Source organism: Anas platyrhynchos, chromosome 2, assembly GCF_047663525.1.
Source record: "Anas platyrhynchos isolate ZD024472 breed Pekin duck chromosome 2, IASCAAS_PekinDuck_T2T, whole genome shotgun sequence".
In the NCBI taxonomy this organism is placed as follows: Eukaryota; Metazoa; Chordata; class Aves; order Anseriformes; family Anatidae; genus Anas; species Anas platyrhynchos.
In genome coordinates, this window is record NC_092588.1 from 114096810 (window position 1) to 114124041 (window position 27232).

Below are 27232 nucleotides of genomic sequence, written 5' to 3' on the forward strand. Positions count from 1 at the left end.
ACAATGCAGAGTTTTGCTTTACGGCATGTGCAGGCTTCTTATCTAGGAAAGAATACCACAGGAAAGGCCAAATGAAAGATACGGCTCATGCAGAGCTGTGGCAGAGGCCAGGCTTGTAGCTTGGTTACAAGGAGTGCACAGAGCTGTCCCTAATCACAGAAGGGACAAACAAGAGCAGAGTTATCACCTCATCCAGTGGCATCGCCCAGGCACCTCTGCTTCTCTGCACCCTCTCCAGGACCTCCTCACAACTATTTCTCTCCCAGGTCTTGTACCCCCAGGCTGTAAGTCAATTCTACCTCTGCAAGTGAAAAAGAGTCACCCTTGCATAGGGTGGGCTCCTTCCATCTCCTTTTTAAACATACAGAGGCCCTCCCAGCTTTTTTGTTGTCTCTGAAAGAAAATTTAGCACATGCATTAACGTTAACCAGGAACAAGACTGCCTTAGAGGTCAAAGACTCACTTGGGGATGGCCACCAACACAATGTATTTCTGTGCATCTCTGCTCTACTCATCTCAGATGCAAAAATAAAAGAGAAAAAAAAAAGGCACTGGAATATTTTTTTTTCCAGAAAAATATACAAAGCCTAGAAAAAAAATGGAAAACCTAGTATTTTCCAATAGCTCTCATAAAGTACACAAGTAGTCAAAACAGGAAAGTGGTACATGCAGATTAAGTTTTAAGTCTGCAAATATTTTTTGAAAAATACATCATTTGATTCCGGTCATTTCAATAGAAAGGCCACAGGTTAATGAAAACACAGATATTTTGAACTGGATCTTGAGATCACCGCACGTTCATATTACCGTACCTGCAGTTGCATCACTCAAGGATGTGCCTCAAAAACAAAGCAGTAACTTCACATCACGTTGCTTTGGTCAACAGCTACGAAAGCTGTGACACAGCTACACAGATTTAGCGCTGATAAATAAAGCAAACTGCTGGCTTCTGACTTCCTCTGCAAGATATGACAGCTGCGTATCGCCAAGATGTGACACTGTTTAGTAAGTGACTGTTTTCTCGACTTCAGGTAAACAGGTAGACAGTAAAAATACAGCTTTAGCATTTAAAAGATTCAAACTTGAAAGATTTTGTTAGATTAATAGATGTCTGATTTGATATGCAAAATCAAAGAGAAATGGTGGGATTATATTCAAAGTGTTGGAGATACTGATATTGCATTTTAGTTTTGTTATTAAATCTTTTCTGATGCTTTTTTCCTGCAGCAGCTTTTTCATTTACACTTGTTAGCTTTTGAAAAAGTCCTTTAGACAATTTTTGGATAGCTGGAACTTAGATGATATTTGTATTAATCATCTCATTTTCATTTATGCTCCAGAATCTATTTTTCCTACTTATATTTGCTTGAAAACTGCTTCTCTTTCCCAACAAATACATACATGAGATAATTTCACCTTTTCTGATTACAACCTCAAAACCCTTTTGCAATGAAATTGGTTCATTTTTAAGCAAGGTAAAATTAAATGATGTTGATGAGCATTATTTAACCAAATGGGAAAACAAATAAACAACAAACAAACGAAGACAAAACAAAACAAAAGCACCACTGTAACACAGACTACCAGCTCCTGCTATAACCAAATCCATGTACTCTGAATTCCCAGTGTCCTGGAGATTATAAACACCCTTCTTCTGGTGACAGGATGAGAACTATCCATGCCGGAGCAAACCGGAATAGCATGTTCTTGCTCACCATTACTTTCCTGAATTTCCATTTCATTATTTTGACAGCTAATTCTAAACGAACCAGATCTCAAGGTAAAACCTGTATTAACATACTGGATACTGCGCAGCTTTCTTCAATTCATTTCTCTTACCATGATGTTGTTCTTGTGCAATTTAAGCTTCATTTAAAATTCTATATCTTTTTAGAACCTAATTTCAGTCCATTACACATTCTAACATTTTCCTGCAAATAAACTTATCTTGCTCAAAATTCTCCTGATCACAGCATTCTGTTCTTCCTCCTTCCTGTTTACCTTACACAATGCTTTCCCACTATCTGAGTTCAGGTAGAAATATTACTTCTGTTCCTTCTTTTGAAAAAAGCTGGAATAAGTCCATGAACAGTCTGACAAGGCAGAGCAACTCTGAAGTTTGAGACAAAACAATGCAGATTTTAACTCAGTTGTATGAGGATAAAAGCAGAATAGTGTAAGAGCTTCTGGCTAGAAAAGCATCAGGTATAATAATAATGAATCATGAATAAATGAAAACTTTTTAAAATGGAAATTGTACTTTCTTTCTTTTAACAGTTACCATTCACTGGAAAAAGAAAAAAAGAAAAAAGCTTACTGGTCATTGTTTTAGTGGACTGGAGAGGCTGGTCTTCTGCAGAAGGTAAGGATCTTCCCCTTCATTTCTAATTTCTGCACCTGTTTATCACACTTGCAGCATATTTTCAATGTGAAAATACTTGACAGAGGTAGTCAGCTGATCCAGAAGCTGTTCAGCCTCATAATGCAGGATCAGCCTTTAAGGCACAAATATTGAACAACTCTGAACTGTAACAGCAGCTTGTCTGAAACACAACAGTTGAGACTAAAAAGTTTTCAGCTTTACTATCTCTTTCTGAGCTCCTTATTGAGCTTATTAAACAAACAAATAAATAAATAACCTATTTTTATGCATGTAGGACTTTCTATTTTTTTAAAGAGGGGTTCATATTCAATCAGACACTTCAGACTCATTTCTTCTGATATCAAACCAAAAAGGAACTTAAATAGCTACATCCAGCCAGGAGAGGAAGGAAAAGAAAGAACACTAAAGCCTTTAAGATCACATATAAAAAAAAATAATTATATAATATCAGTTGACAGGTCACTTTCAAGGACTCCCATAAGCTTTTGCTATCTGTTTGATGGTGTCAGTCACCTCACCTCTTTCCCAGAATATGATCCATACACCCTAAGTTTAGGGTCACACACTTTACATTCCTGTGCTGAGGAATGTAAAGTGTGTGACATGCTAAAAAAACACTTTCAGTTTAGAAGGATCCTTGCTGCAACTTTCTTTTCTCCATCAGTATACAAATCTGCTTATGTCAGTGCAAAGACAGTATGTAGGGGAAACAGGATATCAGAACGGTCTACCATTTGTACATAAGAAAATTCTTCAGAGTTGCCACTTAAAAATTATCCAAGCCTGGCTTCCATGTGAAATCCACAGTAAAATTCCCATTTGCTTTCACCAAAACCAAATTAGGGTATTACCGCCTGAATTTGGACATTCCTGTGAAGAACAAAATTGTAATAAAAAAAAAAAAATAAAATTTGAAGGATTTTGGTCTGTCCAGAAGGTAAATACTGCATTCTACTATAGTAAAAACAATTATGGATTAAAAGCAGGTATTAAAATTGCTTCTTTTGAGGGAGTCAGTAAGGCTCTCCCAAAGGTGAATTTCCAGTAAGCTTGGACACCAGAAAGGTGTACAACTAGGTAGGGCTACTGATGTAATGTTACGTTGTCAAACTATGTAACGTGGTAATCTCTTTGTTTCAGCTTAGAGGAAAACACATTTCCTTCAGAAGAAAGAGGCAAGAAACATCAGCTGACAGCTGTTTCAAAGAGTACGTAAAGTCAAACAAAATGCTTCCATTTCTTTCAGAATGCGTTGCTTTAATGTTGTTGAGCCTAACTTACTTTTGCTGGTTAGCTTCATCTCAGGCTTGGCTAAGTAAGGCACTTTACAAAGAGATGGTAACTTTTCAAAGGGACACGCAGTCTTATAGGACTTCTCTGGTGACTGACAGACTGTGTTGGCCCTGCTGCTCAGCCCCACATCTGGGGCTGAGCAAAAAAAAAAGCCCCACACATTTTTTTGGATGACATTCAATCTGCTGCACATTATAACTCACACAGGAAGAGCCATCCTGCCATTCTAAATGATTCAGAGGTGAATTCTGCTACCCTTATGCTGAGTAGTATCTTGTAGTAGGATTAGTCTCACAGAAACATACTCTTTGCAGCTTAAGAGAGAGGATATTTAACCTTAGGCAAAATATTGAAAAGCCCTATTAACATGTTTCACAAAGGATGTGTGACTCTTCTGCACTAACCCAGTGCTGGCACTGGCCCCCCTGGGTGTGGGGTACTATCTGTGGTCTTTTATTGTAGCCTGGTACAGTTCCTACCTTCTGAGAATATGTCCAAATCGTTTTTCTAAGAAACAAGCAATGAGCAATACAATTCTGGCATGAAAAAATAGTTGTGTTAAACAATCGCCAAACTTTCAGGTAATAAAAATATAATTAAAAAAAAAAAAAAAACAGAAAGAAAAAGTAATGCAATCCCATGAATAGCAATGGCAAGATGTAGTCAGGCTGTTCTAAGTCTGGCTGTTACGTCCATTAGTTTTACCTAACTGCCATGGCAGAAGCCAGACTCTTGCCTTGGAGAGCTCAGGCTGTTTTACTGCACCACGCCTAGTGGCAGGGTGTGGATGCGGGGGTTTACAGATCAGTGGTCGCTCCTATGACAACAATATAAATGTCTGAAACAGACTGACTGAAATCAAACGGGGGAGACATCAGTGAAAATCCTCCACGTAAATCACTAACTCATTTGAGAAGGGAAACAGATGTGGTGGCACTTTGGGTCTTGACTGTCAAGACAATTGTCTTCAGCAAATTTATTTATTTGCTTTTGTCTGTGGTGGATGCCTTACTACAGCTCTTCTCTGTTAGACACTTGGGACTTTGTCTCCTGGTGCATTAGGATTTAATTACTTGCCAAGTAAACAAATCTCAATGTGTCTCCTTACAGGCTGCCTTTAAAAAGGAGGCAACATGGCAACTGCAGATGCTGTTACCTTTTATTATAACTTCTCAGCCATTGATCCCAATGAAAACGGAATTGAGAATTTTTACACATTTATAACTATCTTTCTGCCCTGTGTGTATTCGTTTGTTTTTATCTTTGGGCTAGCAGGAAATGCTCTGGTCTTTATCATACTGGTCTTCTATGAGAAACTGAAGACACTGACAGATATATTTTTGTTGAACCTGGCTATAGCTGATTGGATCTTCCTTTGGACGCTGCCATTCTGGGCCTATTCTGCTGCTCAGGAGTGGATTTTTGGCACTGTGACATGTCGAATTATACGGGGCCTGTACAATCTGAACTTGTACACTTCAATGTTAACTCTAACGTCTATCACCTTTGACAGGCTTATTTCTATTACTTTTGCCACCAAAGCACATATGAGTCAAACCAAACGACTGAAATGGGGCAAATTAATCTGCGGCTTGATCTGGGTGATTTCAGTAGCATTTGCCACACCACAGCTTATTTTTAGTGATGTGTTTACTATTGATAAGACAATATGCCTGGAAAAATACCCAGACCACCACGTAGAATTGGTTCTTGAAGTTATTCAAGTGACCCTTGGTTACTTTATTCCCATGCTAACCATGATCATCTGCTACTCCCTAATTATTAAAACCTTACTGCATGCCAGGAACTTCCAAAAGAACAAATCTCTAAAAAAAATATTTTCTGTAGTGGCCATATTTATTCTTACCCAGTCACCCTACACTTTCTTGAGACTGATGAAGATCATCGACTGGAGCTTCAACTTGGACAGCAACTTTGACTACGCCATTGTTATAACAGAAGCCCTTGCTTATTTCCACGGCTGTCTTAACCCTGTTATGTATTTCTTCATGGGGGTGAAATTCAGGAAGAACTTCCAGAAAATTATTAAAAGCTCAAGGTGCTTTAAACAGCAAGTTGCTGTTAGACAGTGGCACACCACTGAAGACGAAGGCTCTAAAACTTATACTGTCTCAAATAATGCAGATGTGACAAGCATGTACCCTCTGTAAAACTGTCCAGAGAACATGGCAACTATTTACAGCTTTTTTATTATTATTATTATTTTATTTTTTAAAACTGAGATAGGTAGCCTCCTTGAAAGAAGAAATGCTGCCCCATTAGTAAGGACACTGCAATCTGCTTTAGGCCAGCATAACTGAAAGCATCACACTTCACTGCCTCCTGCTTTTCCTGGTCAGAGCTGATCCTAATGCAAAGCTGGGACCTGACTCAACTGTGCAGAAGTTTCCAAAAGGTAGTGGACACAGTAAGACAAAACTCAGTTCTCAACATGAAGCCAGCTTGGACCTCATGACTCCAGAGGGCCTGGAGACATTCACCAAACCTTTTGCCTGCTGGTTTTTCAGGAAAGGTGTTTGTTAACAAAAGCATTTATGATATTTTGTTTCAAAGATGTTATGGATTTTAGTTGATATGATTCATTTCATGAAAACTCTTGGATTAAACACACATACATATTCGTGACGTGTTTCATGTATGATTTTTTGTTGTTTTATTTTTGGGGGGGGTATTTTTTCCATTTGGGAGAAGGCCTCTACACACATTCCTGTTCCTTTAGTGGTCATCTAAAATTTTGGTAGTAAAGCAGCATATTCATCTACCTTCCATCAAATATCAGGTCTCTGCTCTGTGAGCAGAGCTGGAGACTAAAACAGGTGAAAACAAGGAGGGATGGTGGAGAGGAGCGGCTGTGGCTTGTCTATGATGAAGTCAGGGACGGGTCCAGCTCAAGGGTATCAAGTCCTTTGCCTTATAGCTTTGAAACACCAGTTTTGACCTGTTTCAAACCATTCTGGCAGTAACCATTTTCATTCTGGATGCTCCTTTTCTCCTCATTAACACTCAGTCCCTTCTACCAGATCACTGCAGCTCGGTGGCACCTGACCCTTATCAGCACCATCGCATCCATGTCACCTTCACCTAGAAAACATCTCTTAGGCAATCCCTTGCTTTCTACACAGTCCCTTGTTTCTTACACACTAAAATGGCGCAGAATCTTCAAAAACAGAAGTAGGAAGGAACTAGGTGGCAAGTAAAGCTGCTATCTCAACGTGCAGCTCCAAGGCAGGCTTTGAGAGGTGCTCCTGTCCCCGTTCTTCTCAGCTGGCTCTGCCCAAGGGATTCAGACTGTATGCAGTTGCCCCTTCTGGCTATGCTGGCACCCTGCACAGTCACATGAGCTGTAATTAGGTCAGGAAAGAATGTTATGAGTCATTAAAAGAAAGAATCCAAAACAAAGCAACCACAGTGCAAACAGGCTGAGATGTCCTTTCTACAACATGCAGTACCAAGGTGTGAACAAACTCATTGTAACCACACCAGGGTAGTGGTATTTTTAAAAAAATACTGTCTATGGTCTTGGTCCTGCTACTACAGTGTTGATCCCAGGCATGTTATTTCAGCAATACATTGGAAAGGAAACAGAGTGATTTGGATTACTCTGGGGACTTTGACCAAGTGCTATACATGATCCTGACCCGTGTTTTATGGCACAATCTGCAACTGTGAACACTGAACACTTAACTCTTTAAAATAAAAGAGTTTAAAATACAACACTTCAAAAGAGAACCCATGCTACCCTCAAAGTAGCAGGATCTACCACAATAGTACAACTTATCTCAGCTTCTCACATTAAATTTTCAATCAGGTTGCTCCAAATTTATGTAACAGAACCAAAACTGTGAAACAATTGCACAACTGCTCACTGTAAGGAGGTCTGCCTCAAGGCCAGGCAGAGTTATGCTGGTAACCATGCCTCTTGCTGTGCCACACATCTGTGCAGCTCACGAACAAGATGAGTTTTATTTGGTTCTGAACTGACTTGTGTCAAAAAAGACAGTCTTTCAAAATTTGCTGTTAAGAAATAGTGCTACTGTAGTCATTTTGTGTCATTTCAAAGGAAAAAATACAGATGCAGGGCTAAGAAAAGAGAGCAAGTTAAAACGAGAACAGCACCACAGAAAGCAAAAGAGAAACAAATAGAAAAGACAGCATCTTTTAAGACAATTCACTGCACCGGCTCCCATTTCCAGTTCAGGAAGGATCTGAACCCAGAAAAAGGTAAGGTCATCGCTAAAACCTGATGCAGACACGCAGTCTGCAGTCAGTTGCCAAAACCTGGTGCAGGCACCTGATACAGACATAAGAAACTCTGTCAACAGAGCATGCCTATTGCAGATCTTCTCTCAGTCAGTTTGGACCAGCCAGTCTCCCTTCCCTCCTCCTCCCTTGTCTCCTCCCCTTTTATAGCTGTTACAATTAACTCTAATCTCTGGCAACAAAAAAAAAAAAAAAAAAAAAAAAAGTATAGCTGGCCTGGTAACTTGTTTTTTGTATGCAACCCTCAAACATGGGTCCAACAAGCACGATCTTGAATTCTTTGCATCTTCCCCAGGCACAACATCAAAGCAAATTCTACCTCATATATTCAATTTCATGCAAAGAGAACATTATTGGCATGACGGTGGATAATTATTTATACTTCAAGACTACCCTAAGTCTACAAATAGGAATGAGACCCCATTTATCTGGACACTGAAAAAATAAAATCAAAGGTCGAGGTGGTCCACCTGTCCAGTATGGCCAAGAGATCTGCAGCACTGAAACCAGTAGCTCAGAAAGTCCTTGGCCTGCAGATCCTTGGCAGGTGGGAGAAAACAGACTGGGAAATGATCAGTACATCTGCTATGGACTGCTGTCAAAGAACGGAGGGAGGGTTAGCTGAACTTTTGTTTAGGTTCATTGTAGTGGCCGATGCTGCCTTATCTGCTCATGTCCTGTGAACTTGGGCTTTGGGTACCTGTAAACTCTTCACCACAGAAACAAAACGAGAAAACTTCTGGGCTGTCATAGTCAATGCTGGTCTCTTTTTCTCTTCAGCATATACCACAGGTGCCACACAATCATCACACTCACGTATCAGTTTTTGCATCTGTGCCGTAACACAAAACCACAAAATCATCACAAGAAGTTTAAGTGATCCACTGTGTAAGAAGGCCATCCTGCTACCAAGTCAGTGTTCGTGCCCCTGAGACCTACCAAATGTCCCAAACGGTGCTGGGGGTGGGCAGGTGTAGTCTGCATTCTCCGCAAAGTATGTCTCAAGCCAAAAGTATGACAATACTAGGAGGCTCCCCACTGCTCACAATACTAATAAAACTGAAGGATTAAACACTACTTCCTAGCTTTTCTGACTATAATTTGTGAACAATGGGAGATGGGCAGCCTTTATAAATTTGCATGTTGCATGGGAACCCTTCAAGAACAGTCTTCCAGTGTTAGTGGTAATCCTTCCTTTCACCCTGAATACACTGTGGGACAAGAAGAATCCAGTCCAGTCCCACACTGAAAAAAAAAACAGTCACAGGAACTCATTTCTTTTCTCCTGCTTGTATTCTCCCAAGCTAACTCACTAGTGACACCTTTTCTGAAGACAGCATGAAATCTCACAGGTCTCTAATACAGAGAAGTTGCACATGACACATTTTTTAATCTTCTTACAAACAATCTAACAAAGAGACAAAACCCTTTCACTACAAACTGCCCCTTTGCAAAGCAAATGTACTGCTAACTTCACAAGAGCACTGTGAAGCTCAGTTCATTCATGTCTGCCCGACGTGTGGTGAACATGAATGGAATGTACTGTCAGCGTGGATGGTATACAAAATAGGTGGAATACACAGAACTTACTTACCAAGAAATAAAAGTGAAGAATTTTGAAAAGGTTGCTTTCCAAACAAACAACTCTGTTCATTCTGCTTCTACTAAATAGCAAGTCACTGTGGTTTACGCCGGAAATGGCTCTGCTAGGGGCAAAAAAGTCTAGCTCTGCTTTCTCAGCAGCAAGCTGGTTACTCTGTGGCTATTCACTGTTTAGCATTTAGATTTATCACACTGATTTTTCTGCTCAGAAGCAAAACAAGTACAAACTTAGGTGAAAATGGTCTGTTTTGTTTCCTTTCTCAAATATATAAAAGATGCAGCTTTTTCAAGAAAAAAGTATTAGCAAAAATGTTCATTTTTGAAAGATAATGTATTTTACAAAATTGAATTTTTCAAGAATACTTGAAAATATTTGAATGATAGCAAAACAACACTTTCTATAAGCATGGATATGCATCAAGCTATAGTACTACTATATAGTTTTCAAACCAGATACTTAGCCTTAGCTCCTCTTCATTGTGATTGAAACCTGCATTTCATCTTATTTTCTTATGGAAAAGAAGAACTTATGCCAGATTTAACTATGCATTTCTAGTTCTTTTCCTTTTCTCTAAGCTGTATCTTTAAAGTTGTAAGGAATCCTACAGAGACAGACCACTTATTTTATACTCAGGTCAATGAAATGTGTCACAGAAAATGGCAGATCTTTCCTTATTTTCCCCCCACGCCCCAGATTCTCTTGATATTAAGTAATGGTAACTTTGATAGACAGTATCATTTATCCCCTACTGTAAATTAAGTGTGAATGACCAGTGATCCATTTGGGCCTACAAATTGATTTTAACAGTGACAGATGGCCTGTGACAGCACAGAACTGGACTGTTCCTCTGTGCCGCGGAGAAGCAGGTAGAGGGCGATGACAGAGCTGTTTGGATTTACTAGATTTGATGCTGACTGTGCAAATGGGCCAAAATCATCTTGTGTTGGTCTACTGAACATGTGGCTGGGAACAGAAGGGTCCTCTCCCTATGCAGGGGTTGGCTACCTCCACTGAATGGCAAAAAAACAACCACCAACCAAAATCCAGAAGAGTCCCCTCTCCATGAAACAGTGTTTACTCACAGATCTGTCACGCTTTGATCCAGAGAGTCTCTCTCCATCTGACTTTCACTGTGGAGTGAGTCTGATTCTTGTACTTGGCACAACTCCTCATCCGTGATTATATCAAACGCTGCATCGTCTGGTGGTTTAGAGGCTTCACTTGCAACTGTGCCATAAAAGGACATGAAAAGAAACATTAGTAATATTAGCTGGTTGTGTGTAAAACAAACAAACAAGCGAAACCCTTAAGGGGGATGACTGGGCCATTCCTCTCCTTACAGAAGCATTAGGTAACTTCTAAGAACCAATTGAAATCCTCAGGCTGACCGACACCTGTTTAACACACGCAGATTTCTGTCAATACCAATTAAACACTGAGATGGGACCAATACCATCCTGAAAACACTCTGTGAACATGCAGGCCCTTGGAGATGGAGCTGACCATGCGGTTTCCTGGAGAATGTCTAAGAAGCCTACTTCTCAGCGGCAAGCAAAAACCACACTAACCAAAAGCCCTCTCTTCGGGCGACAGTGGTGATTCCAATGAACCTGGGGATCCTTCCTGGTTGACACTGGATCCAGAGTCATCTGTATTGTCCACGATCACTCTGGGCTTACTAAAGCAAGCTCTGCAGCAACGCTCCTTCTTCCCACCAGGTTTTGTCACCATGTAGTTGTTGCAGCAATAGTAGCAGAAAATGCGACCACACATTCTAGAAATGATTCAAAACCAAAGGTGTTAGAATGGTTACCACACAGAGGTAGAACACAACTAATGGCACAGACGGGCTTTGTCATAATGGTCTTGCTGCTTGGAAAAGCCCAAATGCCACATCCACGACACAACTTATGCTGCAGTCTGTGATGCTTTCTGAGGTGAAGGAAGTTTTCTTGACAAATAGAGGACAGAAATGCACATTCAATTTTGCTGCCTTAAGCCAGAAAAAAAACAACACACAACAAACAAACATAAAAATACTACCAAAAATACATTTAAAAATAAATATCCACAATTATGCAATGCAAATAAAAAATTCATATATGAAGCAACTGCCTTTAATCATATTAGAAAGGCTAAATCTCATGCTCAGAGCAGAAATCTATATAGTTGGAAGAGTGTAAGAATGTCTGTATGTCTCTACTTTGCCAACTTCCCTCTTTCCTTCTTCCAGGGAAGAAGAGACAATACTGGACACACAACATTGCACATTCATCCCTCTTGCCCTCCCCATTCTGCAGTCCATCAACATTAAACCTGTCAACTAATGAACATATTAAGATTTTCATGAAGAAAAGTAGCCAGCAGGGATGATTGTCATTTATGAAGTCTTGGTGGCTTTGTTTTTTAGAATCATTTAACTCTTTAATAGGTACTGGCAAAACACCTGGAGGTTTCACAGGTTTTAGTAGAAATGAGTAATTTGAAACTTATTACTGGAAATGACTTAACTATTCACTAATCACTACTGAATGTTCCTACATTAACATGCAGTTGTAACAGTCCCAGTCCTACGCACCTTAGATGATGAATCAGGTTGTGAGGATAAAGAATAGCAAAGAACAAAAACAAACATAGCACAGAGACCCTGAAATGCATCAACTTAAATATATTTGAATAAATCGAGAGCAGGTAACTTATAGCTCCAGGCTAGCTGTATAGGAAATAATTGAATATGAACTTTTTTTTAGAAGATTCCTATCCAATTGGTAATTATCTCTGAATGTGTCTAGTTTAAGTAATCAAATCTATAATTGCACAGCATATTGGATTTGTACTGGAATACTTTTCTCACATTACAAAACCATCTTACTGAATGTTATTTACAGCATGCACAGAGCAGTGCATAATAAATGTATTAAAAACACAGTCCTTCCAGCCCTGTGAAATATTAAAAAATCTGAATGTTGTTCATAAGAACAGATTTAGTTTCACAGTGGGTGAGATAAATGTCCACCTAGTCAATAATTCTGACAACGGTCAGCAGCAGCAAGTAGTCGGTAGTCAGTTTGAGGAAAGATTATAAGATATACTGTATGTAGGGTATGATTATCTTTGCTTCCAGAAATCAGAAACTGATAGACTCTCCAAGTCAAAGCTTGCATCTAGATCTTTGTCTTAACACGTCAAGAGACACTTCCATTATAATGTCTCTTATCCCTTTGTGAGCTCATGTTCTTTCAGGCTCTGCAAGGTCTTCTATCTACGATTTTGACAAATGAATTATGAATTTTAAAAAGCATTTCATCTGTGTAAACAATCATATTGGGTTTTGCTTTTGAACAGCGTAAGAGTTCAACAAACTGACCTGCAGTGGTGTCGACGCACCATCCATGAGAATTCTCTCTGGCAGTCCAGGCAATGGTTAACCTCTGTGTCCCCCTGCCACCTTTGCTCTGCACTAAGCTTCTGCTGGAACTCGAGAGCATCTGATTTTTGCCACAAAGCATCCTTATCTCTACAGAGAGACAGTTAGAGAAATTAAAATCATACAAATTATCAGTGTTTACTGTTAGCCAACCTCAATTTGAATGTTGGTGAAAGCTTCATCACCAAAAATAGCTTTTCTGTAATTTCTGAAGAGCTTTCAGGAATAAAGATAGATCAAGAAACCTACTGAAATACACGGGAAGGGGGGGGAGAAAAATGCATGCCATGCAGAGAACTACACATTTTTGCAAACAAGACAGGTAATTAAAGAGATCATATTGGGTATTATATTTTTGACTGCATTAAAGAAATGCAGAATTTCAGCTGCTTATGAACCTGGCCATTATCTTCATCATCAAATCAGGAAAACAAGAGTGAAACATTTAGGCAGTACCCCTTAAAATCCTAAACTAAGGTTTTAATTTCTGTTTGCTATTTATTTTGATGCCAACCTGATAAGTTCTATTAAGCGTTCTTCAAGGAACTGTTTTGTTCTTGTCAGGTCGTCCAGCTCAGCAAACAATTTCTGGTCACTGCTGTCTTTGTCTGCTGCCACCTTGCTGAGCTTCTCACTGTAGTCCAGGGCCTGCTCTCTTGCTTCATCAGCTTCCTTTTGGGTCCTGATCAAATACAAAGGCAATTAAAAATCTTTTTTAGTTCATACGTATTCAAGTCCTCCCCATCGAATAAAGGGGTCCTCCATTTTATAAGCACGTAGTTTCAGTGAAATTGTTCTCAGTGTGCTTATTTTTTAAAGCCAGAATTTCCCCAGCTTTCTGCATCACTGACAGTGCACACAGATCTGTTATCCAGTGAAAACTGTTAGCAATCAGCAACTTATAGGATGCCCTGCTTGTAGCAAAGCTTATGATGGCTGCCAAATTGGGAATAAAATTCGTGTTCTTTGAAGCTAAAATCATTAGAATCTGCAAGCTGAGCTAAACAGGCAGGGCCCTATAGCCACAGGTTGCCCAGTATTTGCAGGTTGTGCTCGGAAGGGCCATTTAACTCGTACTTGTCTATAGCCTTCATGTTTACACAAGGGAAGCAAAACAGTTTTTCAGTATAGTCTTCTAACACAGACAAAATTCAAAACCTGAAGGTTATGACAATTCAGTTCACTGCGTAGTCCGTAGTCAGTGGAAAGAAGTGCCCCCAGAAAGGGTCACGGAATGTAGGTCACGGCTTGATGATATAGTAAGTTCAGTACTTAGTCCTAGCAATGGATCAAAACTGCTACGGGAACACAACACAATGGGTTGAGCTGGTCTAAACACTCAGTCAATTCAGCTGAATTCAAGTATCTTGATGAGTTTTGTACTGACAGATTCCATCACAGATCAAGAATCACCAGTCTTCCCACAAAGACAGATGGTATCAGCATAAAAATATAAAAATACATAGGCTTTGGTTAACCCATCAGTAGTCTGTGTGTCCAAGCTAAGATCTATTTTGGACTGCCAGATAATACACGACACACAGCACCAAAATTACAGACCTTGGAAACATAGCCCGTTAGATGCTTAAAACTGCTGAGAAATCTGCCAAAATAAGACATGCAGGATGTCGTCCCATTTTAATAATTCTTACTGTGTCCCTGAAACATCACGGACAGGAAAGAAAAAGAAACCATCAGAAAGTGCAAATTTTTCAATCCTTATTAAAAAAAAAAAAAAAAAGGAACAATACTGGTATTTTAATTTTGTGACTAACCTACAAGATAAAAGAAGTTTATGAAATGTCTTACAGTTTCATAAAGGAAGAGGGACAATGAATTTACGTCATTGACTGAATTAGTGAAGTATTGAAACCTAAACCTTGCATTCATGTGTGCTGTATAATTTACATACTTCTTGTCTTAAATGTCAATAGTGCCCATGCACTATTTCCCCTATATAAACCCTGGGGTAAATGCTACTTCATATACCACAGCAATTTTCGGTATGCTTTGATTATCGGCCCTGCTTGGCTTTCAACTAACAATTTGTATAAAAGAAGCCAAACTCCCACCTTTCCAAGAGCTCTCTCAGAGATGTCACCTCTTCTTCCTTCTGAAGCCGGGCAGATTCTGATTCAGACAGCTGCTCTCTTACTTCATCCAGTTTTCTAGACAAACTTGTGTTCTCAGCCTAGAGAAATATTTTACTTTTTTTACTTACATGTAAAAACAACACTTTGCCTAGCATTGGACAAACACCAAAACAACTAAGCAATGCTTTAAAGAAGTCAGTTAAAGCCATACCATCAATTAAGATATTATTGTATAAGCAGACACTAACTATTGGTATACTAGTGATTGATTACTTCTGTCACATTGAATAAGGGATAAACTTGAAAGTAAGACTGTATTAAGCACAGCCTGTAATTCTTATTATTCTGTCATTTAAACTTTTGTCTCTGTATTAAGGAAAATCTCTCAAAGATAATGGTGAAAGAATAACCCCTTACTCATTTTTTTTACCACCTAAAAGTTTCAAAAGAGAAGAAATAAAAATGAGGAAAATGCTTAGTTTTTGTCCTCTTCATATACGGAACACTAAAGACAATAGAAACAAAAACTTCCTTCTTAGCTAGCCTCTGCAGACCAATCTGCTAAACTGAGTCCTCAAGGCACTGAAGCCTCTGAAGTTTCATGTACATTTGCTAGCAGGCAGGGCCAGGTTCAATAACCTTAACTTTCTTTTTTCCTGATCCCTTACTCTCACCTCAGTACAACCCTCCTAACTCAACTGTTAGAGAAATTCATTACAAAAATCCTGTTTTTTTTTTTTCTTTTTTCTTTTTTTTTTCCAGCTAGGTTATTTCTCAGCAATATCAGTTCTCTGATTCAGTGACCCTGGCAACCTGAAAATAGCTGGATCCAAACGTGTGGCTCTGTGGAGTGGGCCTGCAGAGCGTAAGACAAACACCTTTAAAACCTGTACCCCCCATTTAAGAAATGTATACATATTCAGGTCTTGGATGAAACCTGACTAGTTTTAAGAGCAGGACAAGTCCAAAGTGCTTTTGATAATCTCTGTTTCAGTCTCTAACTTTAGGCTGCCAAGTATTTTTGCCTTAGCATCTGTATTTGTTCAAGGGCATTCTTAGACTCACAGCCATTCATCAGAAATGCTGCCTTCCTTCTCCCTTACAACAAACACTAATGCCAGCAGACACAAACACCTCTGCCTTTTAACCAGATCGAGCACCTACTTGTAAATCTGCAATCTCTTCCTCTGCAGCATGCTGTTGTCGCTTCTGCTCCTCAAGTTGCTCTCTTACTTTCTCACATTCTTCACTGGCAGCCTAGCAAAAAGATCGAGCCAGAAGTTAGCATTCCTCTAGCCGCCCCCATTTCACATACAAAATTCCCAATCATGAATCATGCGTGCTCTTAATGCCATGCAAGGGATAAATGCAGCACCACTGTCAGGCTCGTGACAGACAGCTAGAGACACCTAACTCATAGTTTCAAGAGTCCTCTGAGGTTGCAGACTAGCTGTAATTTACTGTTACTTGCTATGGGTATTACAGCTGTCAACAAAAAGAAGGCTCAGTTTGCTTTCTCTCAAAAGAGAGGGAGAGCTTAAATTATACTGAAGTTTAAGAAGTGTTTATGGAAGGAAAACATAAATGAACGCACACTATTTCTTCAAACTCATGGAGATTTCTGGACACCACCAGTGTCACAGACCTCTGATTAGTTGCCAGTCTTAGATGCCATCTCTGAATGGCAGAAGAAGAATAAAATACTTAGTGCTTAGGCAGACATTTCACATATACAGGGTTGACTCATGTTTTTATGGAAGCGAAACTTTGGTCTTCTTGGCTGCAACCTCCAGCAGCTGAACACAAAAGCACATAAGGGAATTATTTGTAATAGTATCCAATGTCAGTCTAACTTTGTTTCATCAAAATCAGTTTTCAGGGGAAGCAGCATTAGTTTTCAGGAGAAGCAGCCTTAAGGGTGTAGGGAGCACTGTTCCTACCAAAAATAAAATAAATATGTGTATATATATATATATCACAACTGTAACCTAAGGGAACAGTTAAAGAAGACACCACCTTTAGTGCCAACGTAAGAAATCATCACCTGCTCCAGTACTGGCTGGCTTTTCCACATCACACGGCCAGTGTGCTTATAGGGCCACATTTTACATATCCAAAAAATCTCCAGAGTTATTTTACCTCAAATCAGCTTAACTCATGAGTGTAGAAGCATTTTTAGATTTCCAAGCTCAGGCTAGCTGCATACGAGTCTCAGAGCCTGACCAACGCAAACCTTAGGATTTCACCCAATGATTTTTGCAGCAGATGGTAAAGCGGGGGGAAGTCCTGCACAGTTCCTTCAGCTGTAGCAAGCACGTTAATTTACCTTGAATTTTGTCTGATAACTTAGAATTTCTGTGCTCATTTGAAATTTCATTGTAGACAGCTCTTCTTGGCTGGTCTCCTGGAAACTCTGTGCTTGTTTCTTTGCTGTCTCCAGCTGTGTTTGCAGACTTGGGACAGCTGCGGCATGTGTCTGAGCCTCCTCTAGTTTCTCTTGCAGGCTCTTGTTCTCCTGTCTGAGATCAGAGATGTCATGCTTCAGCCTCTCCTGTTGTGCTGCTGCCTGTTCTTCCAGTTCTTTGAGCCTCTTTGTGGCCTCAGCTAATTGCTCTTCTGCAAGCACCTTTTCAGAGGTCAAGGCACAAATCTGAATACCGAGTTCAGCCATATCCGTGTTGGTCCTGTGGAGGAGATCTTTGTTTTCTTCATTTTCCATTCTAGCAACGTCCAAGTACTGCTTAACCTTAAAGAGCTCTTCCTGCAGGTTCAGCAAATTACTCTCCAGCTCAGCTTTTTGATGGGCTACTGTCTCCTGCTCTTTTTTCAGTACTTCTTCTCTTTCTTTGCTTTGCATCAATTCTTGCACGTGGTTTCTGTTGAGGGATTCAGTTTGCTCTTTCAGCTGCTGGACAAGCACTTTCTGCTCCCCTAAGCTGGTCTCGGTGATCGCCAGCTCACTTTTCACCTGCTCTCTCTCATCAGTGGTCTGTTGAAGCTTGACTCGCAGGTCAAGGACTTCTGCTTGCAGCCTAGACACCTCATCTCGGTTGACCTGCAGCTGCTCTTCACTTATGATCAGCCTGGAGGCCAGCTCTTTTGCCTCCTTCTCCCGAGAAGCTGCCTGCTGTAGTTGGTGTTTTTCCACTGACTCCTTTTCCGAGGTGAGGGATTCAATAAGCTTTGTCTGTTGGAGGCATGTATTTTCAGCGCTGAGCTTTTCTACCTCAAGAGTCTCTGCTTTCTGTCTATGTCTTTCAGCTTCTGCTCTTAGCTGCTCACACTGGTTCTTCATGCCTTGCAGTTCTACTTCCCTCTCTGTGAGCTGTGACTGGAGTGACTCTTGGCATTCCTTCAAGGTGCCTAAGCTTTTTTCCATTTGTAAACCGTGTTGTTTGGCACTCTTCAGCTCTCCTTCAAGTAAGGCATAAGACTCCTTGGTGGTCTCTTCCCTTTCCTTGAGTTCTTTATAATCTGAGTGCAGAGCCTCTAATCTCTCCTCCAGAATTTGGCTTTGTCTCCTGGCATTCTGCAAGTCTTCATCCAGCTGTTGGTTCTGGCTCCGGAGCTTCTTTTCTTTTTCATCGACTGACACTAGGGCATCATCAATCTCACTCTGAAGCTGTTTCTCAGAGGCTCTCAGCCTGGCCACCTCAGCTTCCAGGGATGCTTTAGAGGCTTCCATATTTTTCAGCTTCCCTTCCATCTTCTCCTTGGACTGCTGCAAATCTGCATTTTCGGCCTTCAGCTTCCTACTCTCCTCACCCATTTCGGTCACTGCCAAGTTTTGCTGCTCCATCTGCTCCTCCAGCTCCTTGACTTTCTGGCTGAGATGCTCTTTCTCAGACAAGAGTTTTTGCTTTTCCTCCTCAAGGCTACACACAGACTGACTCACCTTTGTTAAGCGACTCTCCTGTAGTTCAAGTTGTTCTGCCTGTGATCGGGTTTCCTCCTTCAGTGCTCCTTCCCTCTTACTGTACTCCTCCTCAAGTTTCTCTTTTTCCTTCCTTTCCTCCTCAAGATTTTTTTCCAGTGACCCCACCTGAGCCAGCGACCCCATTACCTGGGTCTGCAGCTCAGCCATCTCCTTTCCTTTCAGGGTCAGGGCCTTCTGAAGTGCATCCACTTCCTTCGCCATGGTTTCCAGGCTCCCTAGCAGCCTTTCACTCTCTTCTTTAGAGTCAGCAGCGAGGCGATTGTATCTGGACTCCAGCTCCCTCTGTGCCTCTTCTTTTAGCTGTAACTCTTCTCTTGCGGCTTTTAGCTGAGATGCATGTTCATCACTGAGTTTTTGCATATCTGCCTTTTCCTTTTCTGCCTGCTGAAGCTTCTCTAGCAATGCTTGCATCTGTAGGGCAGAGTCACACTGGGCTGTGGCTTGCTGTCCTTTCTCCTCCAAGGCAGCATCAACTTTTGCAAGGAGGTCGAGGTTCTTCTGCTCTGCGAAACTTAGCTTTGCTTTAAGCTCATCGATGCAAAGCTCCTTCATGCTAACTAAAGCCCTAGAGGCCTCCAACTCCCGATTCATCTCCTGCAGCTTTGAGGCACAGTCCTCCTTGCTGTTTGCCAGCTGCTCCAGCTTTGTCGAATATTCCTTCTGCTGCTCCACGGCATTCAGTTCCAGTGAATGCAGGCACTTCTGCAGGTCATGAACAGTGCTCTGAGTGGAGTGTGAGACCTCACACTGCTTCTGTAACTCTGTGATCATCTTTGACAGCCGGGAGTTCTCCTCGCTGTAGTTATTGTTCTTCTCCTTTTCCAGCTGTACTTGTTCTTTGTGAAAACTGACAGCTGCCTGGAGCTCCTGGTTTTCCATTTCCAACTGGTGAATACGACCCTGAAGTTCCCTCTGCCTCAGTTCAGCCTGGTCAAGTTCTACACGCATCTCTTCAAAGCCCTCAAGGTGTTCAACATTTATTGAGTTATTTGCATCAGGGCTGGAGGGAAACTCTTGAGCCTAGATGAACAGAAAGGAAAAAGAGAGTTGGAAAACTGAAGAAGAGCTGCATTTTTCAAGGAAAAAGACTCAAAAGTTTCAGAAATTAGGATAGCTTACCTTTGTTATTGGTTATTGGTGATACTAATAATAACAATGAGGAGACACTACCAGGATTAAAAAATGTAACTGAGAATTTGAGTTTTTAATATCCTCCTTGACTGATAAATTTATAGACATTTTTATAACGCACAGCACCATAACATCTTAACAATTAAATTTTTAAATTAATCATATTTGTTGGTATAAATAAGTCTGTAATGAGGACCTAGCTCACCCCAAAATGTACATCTACCAGCTCAAAGAGGAATTAAACATGCATTTAAATGCCATGTTCACATGAGAGCAAATTCAGGTTCTTAATGCACAGTGGCCTTGTGTGTTGGGTTCATATCACTAAAAGACATCAACTTATAGGAAAAGGGGCGTGTTTTTACAAAAGATTAATGAAAATATGCCTATCTGTAGGCAACTTTCTGCATATATATATATTTTTTTTCCTCTACAAGACTTGTGTGCAGTTGAACCAGCTGCAGGACAATTCCCTTCCCTTTTAATCGATTCTTTTTGTAGCTTACCATTATAGGAATCAAAACCATCATAAAACTTCCAAGCTCTTTGGAACTATGCCATTAATTAAAGATCTCCGGTGCCACACAAACATTTATTTGTAATTTGCTTACCTGCAAGTAATTGCTCACTAAACTGCTCATGCTGGAACTGCGACTTGGGGGCTTCCATAAATATGCTGAAGACCCAAGCGAGGACAACGTCCTCCTGTTGATTACATGGTGAAACAATACGTAAGAGAAGACTAAGCACATACATGTCTTTCTACTCCTACATGCCTATGACTGGTGTGTGGACCAACAACAGCTGAAGTGGACGAAAAACAAAATAGGGGTATCAAAGGCACTTACAAAGGATTATGGGGTTGGTAGCTGTGATTTCCCAAATCCTTATGAACCCATGCAATTTAGCTTTACAAACCCAGCTTTACTGCTACATGGTGGGTGCTCAACCAGGTGGTGGCAGCATGCAGCCCTGGAAAACTCCCACTGATGGACTTGGATCTAGTTCAGACTTAGAAGTTTTTGTTCTTCCACGCCTTGAGGTGGGCTCAGGCCTTCTGTAGTGACTGCACAATGTCATTTACACCACTGCTGCAAGTGAAGCAGAATCCTTGGCCATGTAGTCACTTGGAGCCTTAGCTCTTGAAACAGAAGGAGCTAAGAACATCTCTTCCTGTGTCTGTGAAGATGGCTATAGCTTGGGATTTGGGCCTAAACTGCAGTTACAGGAAGAACTCCTTTACAGACTAATAAAATAGGTAAATATTTTATGCAACAAAGTGTTGCTGTCTTACCTGGCAAATGCTGGCCAAGCAGCATCTAAATCGTAGCCTCGTGATGCCAAGTCAAACTGAACATCAGTGAGCTCATACAGCTGACCCACAATGTCAGAACTCATTTTGGAATTCAGAAATGGACTTCTTGCATAGTACCAGTCACTTGAAAACAACAAAAAAAATAAAGTAGTATTCATTAATAAGTAAAAAAATAAAACCATCATTATTCACTCTTTCCCAGAAAAATTATAACACACTATATTAAATGTAAACTGAAAACAAAAAAACACCCTATCCCTCTAATGTGAATGAAACATAACAGATTCAGTGAAGCCCATAAAGATATCCTTGAAGGAGTCCCTGCACAAAACATTTTTTGCTGTAGTGCTTGGGAAAAATACTGGTAAGACAAAATATTTGCTGTACACTGGATAATCACACAGTAAATACAAAAAGCACACACATAATATGTCAATAATGGACAGAAAGCAGCAATCAGGGTTAAATACATGGTGCCTATAGCTGACTTTTTCTAAAAAAAAAAAAAAAAAAAAAAGGACCTTGGATGGACCTTGCTAGTGTCCTTCCAATTAACTGATGAACTTAATGAACTGTCTTCGGTGTTCCTTGGCCAGGGGCAAGCTTCTCCTCTGAGTAACAATCCACGTATATATGCAAATATTTGTACAAACACAACCAAGTGAATCCTCCCTTATGATACACAGCACAGATCAGACCCCTGCGCTTCAATGCTTATAAAAATGTAAACTTCAAACCCACACAAAGAAGCATCATCACCACCCACTTCACACACGTTCAGCTCTAACAGCTTCCAATATTTACCAGCCTAAGGTAAGTGTGAACCTGTGACCCAGGCCAAAAGGTCTGTTATCCTTTGTATCCTATTACCAACCCTCTAAGCCAACCCTTTGGAAGGGGTTCAATTTCTTTCAATAGCTACTGGGTCATGTTGCTTGCTCATACTGAGCAACCACCTATTAGTTAAGGAGGTACTTTGCTGTTCACCTGGTCACCTTGGTGTTCATAAAACATTGCTGCAAGGTGTCTGCTAGCCTTTGGTGAACCAGAGAGTAACGCAGAAATGCTCTTCCTTTCCCAAGAGATGTTCGTAGCTGGAACAGAGAAAAAAAAATTAAATATTGCTTGTAATCATGTAGGGAGGCTTGACCAGTACAGTCTATATACCTACACAAAACCAAACCAAAATAAAACAAACAAAAAACCACACACAATAAGCCACTAGCTATAGAGGAAGTAATACGAAATGCCACTGAGAGACACCTTCCCCCAGTACCATTGTTGGGAGGTGTTGGTTTTTTTTTCGAATGACAAATCTATTTCTTTAGCTGGCTGTTGTCCACTTTAAAATGTAAAAGGCATCACGAGATCAATAAATATTCTCACGTGTTGACTCCAGGAGTACATACTCTGTTAAGGGCAATTCCCAATATAAGGCAAAATCTCAGAGTGCCCGGGAAAGCCAGAACTGACTGCTTAAGTAATTTAATGTATGGCCACAGCTGTAAGTACATTAGGGCTAATCTAGTCTTAGAACAGAGATGTACACATATACATATCTACATCTCCCTGGAAACAATAGCCCCAAAATACACATAAAGCCTTTCTTAATACTTAGCTATTAAGTTGGTAAAATCTAGATCTTACTTCAGATCAAGAGTAGCTGCATTGAATCCCTTAGGAATTGTCCAAAACAAAAACAAAAACAAAACAAAACAAAACAAAAACAAACAAACAAACAAAACAAAAAAACAAAAACACCGGAAGCCACTGAACTAACCCTATTCTTATTCCCATTGGTTTACCAATATAAACAGCAATCCCTCTTTTATGCATGGAGATACTAAAACAAATTTCACGGCAAGAGAAGAAAAGGAAAATATTTACATATATACAGCTACTAGCAGCCAAGGAGTATTCAATTAGGAAGCAAAACCATGCCACGTCCTGCCAGAGCCCTGCCAGAGTTCAGCAAGTCAGTGTCTGGTACTGTCAGTGTTTCTATGCTGACTGCAAACACTGAAGCTGATGTAGTAGTGCACAGAATGTATGGCTGCAAAGATTGGGAAGGTTGTGTTTCCAAAACAAATCACCCTTTGAAAGAAAGGCAGACAACCAGAGCTCGCTGCTCACCTAATGCCATAAAGGACAATGCTCACTGTCTAATTAAGAGCTGGCCCTTTCCCAGGGTACTCCTACTCCTGTTTGCTTCCTTGCTCTGCCTCTAGCATATCACGCACCCTAACAGTAAAAGTAAAGCAGAAGAAGAGGAGGCAGTACGCTGTTAAATGTATGACCATTCTTAAAAAGCAACTGACATTGCTCTTTCCTCCTTGTTCACTTTGATCTTTAGAATTCAACAAGTGTTCTTCAATGAATAAACAATTGTTATCTGGAAACCTTTGCATTTTATCCAGCCAGGTTCAAATACTGGCTGCTGATTTCCACCTGTAATGAAGGGGAACAACCAACATGTTTCTCTGCTGTCTGTCGTTTCATTTCAGGACCTGAGTCTGCCATCTCATTTAACATCTCAGAAGTGGTTGACCGATATTTTACTTTGAGCTCATTTCCTAAACCACAAGCTTACACAGAAAGTAAAAAGAAGTCTTCCACAAGCTGATTTCTATGGCTGCGCAGAAAATGAAAAAGGAAATATCCTTCTTCCAAACAATAATTTCTGATATCATGCAAACCATTAAATGGTCAGAGGTACTAAAGAATAAAGAAAAAGCAGAACCTTTATATACGATAACGTGAAGGTATTATCACAGGCAACTGAATGTTGAAGGTTACAGTACAGTCACCTTTATAGAAAAGTCAGGTTAGCTACTGCTGCTGAGAGTTTAAGGGCCAGTTGCTTCAGTCACAAGACCTTTCCTGCAACTGTAGTCACTGCCCTTACTTCTCCAGTCTTCCTGGAAGTAGTGGAAAATGAAAGCCCAACTTCTATTGGTCCTCTTCCCAGTGATAAAACAAACCCAGACCTTCCTTGGCTCGTTCACTTTGGAACAGCAGAATTCAATGCCGCCTGAGCTACGAAACGAGGGAGGGAGGGAATACAGAGACAGGCTCTGCTATAGTATCATGGCTCTCTTTCAGATGACTCAAGACAACATGATCTGTAGCTGTTGCAGAGGAATTACTGAGAAAACTGGTAAATCTGCTGTAAATTGTAACTTGCTAATACAAGTTAGCATTGCTCATTGATAACAGAACTGAGTGTCAGGGCAACGCTGGTTGGCACCACCACCTCTTTTACCCACAAGGAGAGTTCTCTTTAAATGCTTCTAAAGACTAAAGACAGGATCAGCACCGGAAGCTTCTCACAGCACTCATTTTACTCACTGGTTGGGTTGAAGATGTAACATGGCTGTTACAAGATTAAGCTTTTATTACTGCATCTAATAAAAATAAAGCGTTTTGTCCTGTTCGTGTCGGCTTACCCAAGGGGCTAATGATAACCATCCTGAGCCACTACATCACGATTTTTGACATGATGGAACAAATCTGAGTAAGAAGATGAAAATCTACTCTCAGTTACTCCTCCTCAACTCTACTGATTAGTTGAGAAAGTCTTAAGAAAGGTCAAACATGGTGGTTCTTTCCTCTTACACTTGGACCAAGTCCTCTCTTAAGCTGTGCTTAAGATGCAGGCTCTACCATTGATATATTTTTTCATTTCTTTTACGATAAAACATAACTTATTTAATTAAAAGACATGGCACAAAGATAAACAGGACCATTCATTTGTGTAAATGGTCTTCAAAACAAGCAACAGAATATCCAATCCTATATAATTTGGTACCATACCAAAAAGATGTGTAACCTTGCATTTTTATACTTTATACAAGAACTAACAAAAAATTTCCAACAATTTTTTGTCCTATGTTAAAACTAATATATTATATTCTGGTTTCTCTGCTTTCTGAAAATCCATACCAAAACACATGCATGTACTCTGATGATTAACTGATATACTTACTTCTGTAATAGACTTGACAAAACGGATTCCATCATTAGCTCCTTTTACTTTTGCCAGACAGTCGCAGAAATAATCCCAGTAGTCTTTTCTGTTCCCCAGCAATGTGCTTTTTTCTTTCTGATCAAACTTAATCAAAGAAAACAGAAAGCAATGAGTAAAACTTAAATAGAAATATAGTTATGTCCATCTACTGTAGAGTTGTTCCTCTCCCACCACCATCTGCTTTCATGGCTCCTCTTACGTATTAGCCAACATATTCACAAAGTGAAGAGATGTTGTACTGCACTGATGCAATTACTAAATTTAGTAATTACTAAATAACCAGCAATTACTAAAAATACTTTACAGACAGCAACAGACAATCATGTCGTTGGTTAAGTTAAAATACAGACATCCATTGAACACTGCTCAAATAAAGATGAGCAGCAGTTTTAGCAGCTGTTCAGGAGCAAGGAACTGACAGCCAGTTGCTGAGACTGCTTTAATCAAGTGTGGCAGTAACACAAATGCCTGTACCAGCACAACCTGCTCTAGCTAAATCATACTCTGAGCAGTGATGCAGTCAGGGCAGCTGACTGCAGCTTGGAGCAATCAAATCCGAAAGGATCTCTTCAGCCTCTGCTGAAGCCTCAGCAACCCAATTAAAACTATCTTGACTAGATTAAGTCTAGTTTAGCATGTCGGTGCTGCTGTCAGTGGCATGATTACAGCATATGTAGACACAGACAATGCAAACTGAATTTCAGTTTGCCCAGCAGAGTCTCCTTTCACTTAAATTTTCAGGATGGCCAAAAAGCAGCATTCCAGATTCAAGACCAGCCTCCTGCACTAAGCTTTCTATACAACAAAGATCAATTTCCACAATGAAATTGCTAAAATTGCTGTAAATTACTCTTACTGTTATATTTGCACCATCAGCTGCTTACTAGCATTTATTTTGCATTAAAATTTCATTACCATAGTTTTTTCAGGATAAATTAGAAGGGTACATCTTCAAAATCAAGCTCAAATCTTTCAGATCAATAGAAAAATGCTTTACAATCTTCATTCAACCTGCCAGCACCACCTTTTGATTACAATTATTTACTTTCACTTGAAATATGTACAATGACCTGCACACATTTCAGTCCACTTACTGGAAAAAAAAAGACTCAAATGGATACTTATGATTATTTGAGATAAACTCCACATACAGAAGAGGCAATAACAGAAAACAAGGCCTAGCTTTGACAGTGGATGAAACACATCACTTTTTACCTGTAGAAGATACTCAAGCTTGTAGGAGAATTTTTGCAAGTTGACACTGTCATCTGTGATGGGCTCCCCTCCTTCTTTAAATTCTTTACTTAATTCAGTAACAGCATCTTTAAAACAAAACACCAAAATGATCAACTAATGCTAGAGATAACATAGGACTGAATTCATGAGCAACTCAGCAAATACATTTTCTGCTTGGACATTACACATGTGTATTTAGTTTCCATCAATCTTAATCACAGTCTTAATCACAGTGCAGAAAACTTGTTGAAACGCTTGCAATTTAATACCTCCTATAACAAAAACCAGAGCTCAGGTTTCGTCAGTCTGCCATACTGAGTCATTATTTCTTCTTGAAAAGAACCTCCTCCAGACACGTATCAAAAAAGTAGTAACAGACAGTTGTTAGCTGGTTCTTCAGCAGAGGAAAGAGAAATATTTTTTTGACTGTCTCATGCACATTACGGTTTTCCTATTGCCACAGGACAAACAGAATTCTGATTAGAAAGGACAAAGCATGTAATCTG

General features: G+C 40.0%; 2 protein-coding genes across 16 annotated transcripts in view; one reads left to right on the forward strand and one right to left on the reverse strand.

Moving 5' to 3' along the window:
• The window catches only part of FYCO1 (FYVE and coiled-coil domain autophagy adaptor 1), a 48681-nt gene that overhangs the window by 11365 nt on the left and 10084 nt on the right, over nt 1-27232 (reverse strand). For 8 of the 13 annotated variants that reach the window (XM_072033392.1, XM_072033384.1, XM_072033388.1 and 5 more), the window contains 13 exons: nt 26706-26812; nt 25449-25574; nt 22451-22557; nt 21443-21586; nt 20760-20853; nt 17407-20037; nt 16245-16337; nt 15060-15178; nt 13502-13669; nt 12928-13077; nt 11129-11334; nt 10643-10787; nt 188-301 (listed from right to left, as the gene is read on the reverse strand). In XM_072033392.1, coding sequence (XP_071889493.1) covers nt 188-301; nt 10643-10787; nt 11129-11334; nt 12928-13077; nt 13502-13669; nt 15060-15178; nt 16245-16337; nt 17407-20037; nt 20760-20853; nt 21443-21586; nt 22451-22557; nt 25449-25574; nt 26706-26812 — 4204 coding nt within the window. Of the gene's footprint in view, nt 1-187; nt 302-6326; nt 7039-10642; nt 10788-11128; nt 11335-12927; nt 13078-13501; nt 13670-15059; nt 15179-16244; nt 16338-17406; nt 20038-20759; nt 20854-21442; nt 21587-22450; nt 22558-25448; nt 25575-26705; nt 26813-27232 lie in introns of those variants that run through there. The other 5 variants (XM_027450145.3, XM_072033395.1, XM_072033394.1 and 2 more) reach the window with 2 other exon arrangements.
• Nucleotides 813-6317, forward strand: CXCR6 (C-X-C motif chemokine receptor 6). 3 transcript variants are annotated; one of them, XM_013096754.5, is made up of 4 exons: nt 813-1031; nt 2278-2362; nt 3524-3591; nt 4787-6317. In XM_013096754.5, exon 4 carries the CDS (start codon nt 4810-4812, stop codon nt 5845-5847), a length of 1038 nt encoding a protein of 345 aa, XP_012952208.4. In that variant the 5' UTR covers nt 813-1031; nt 2278-2362; nt 3524-3591; nt 4787-4809; the 3' UTR covers nt 5848-6317. The 3 variants fall into 3 exon arrangements, with proteins under 3 accessions (XP_012952208.4, XP_005016704.4, XP_038030225.2); XM_005016647.6 differs by having other exon boundaries at nt 813-1005; XM_038174297.2 differs by having other exon boundaries at nt 813-1005; nt 3524-6317.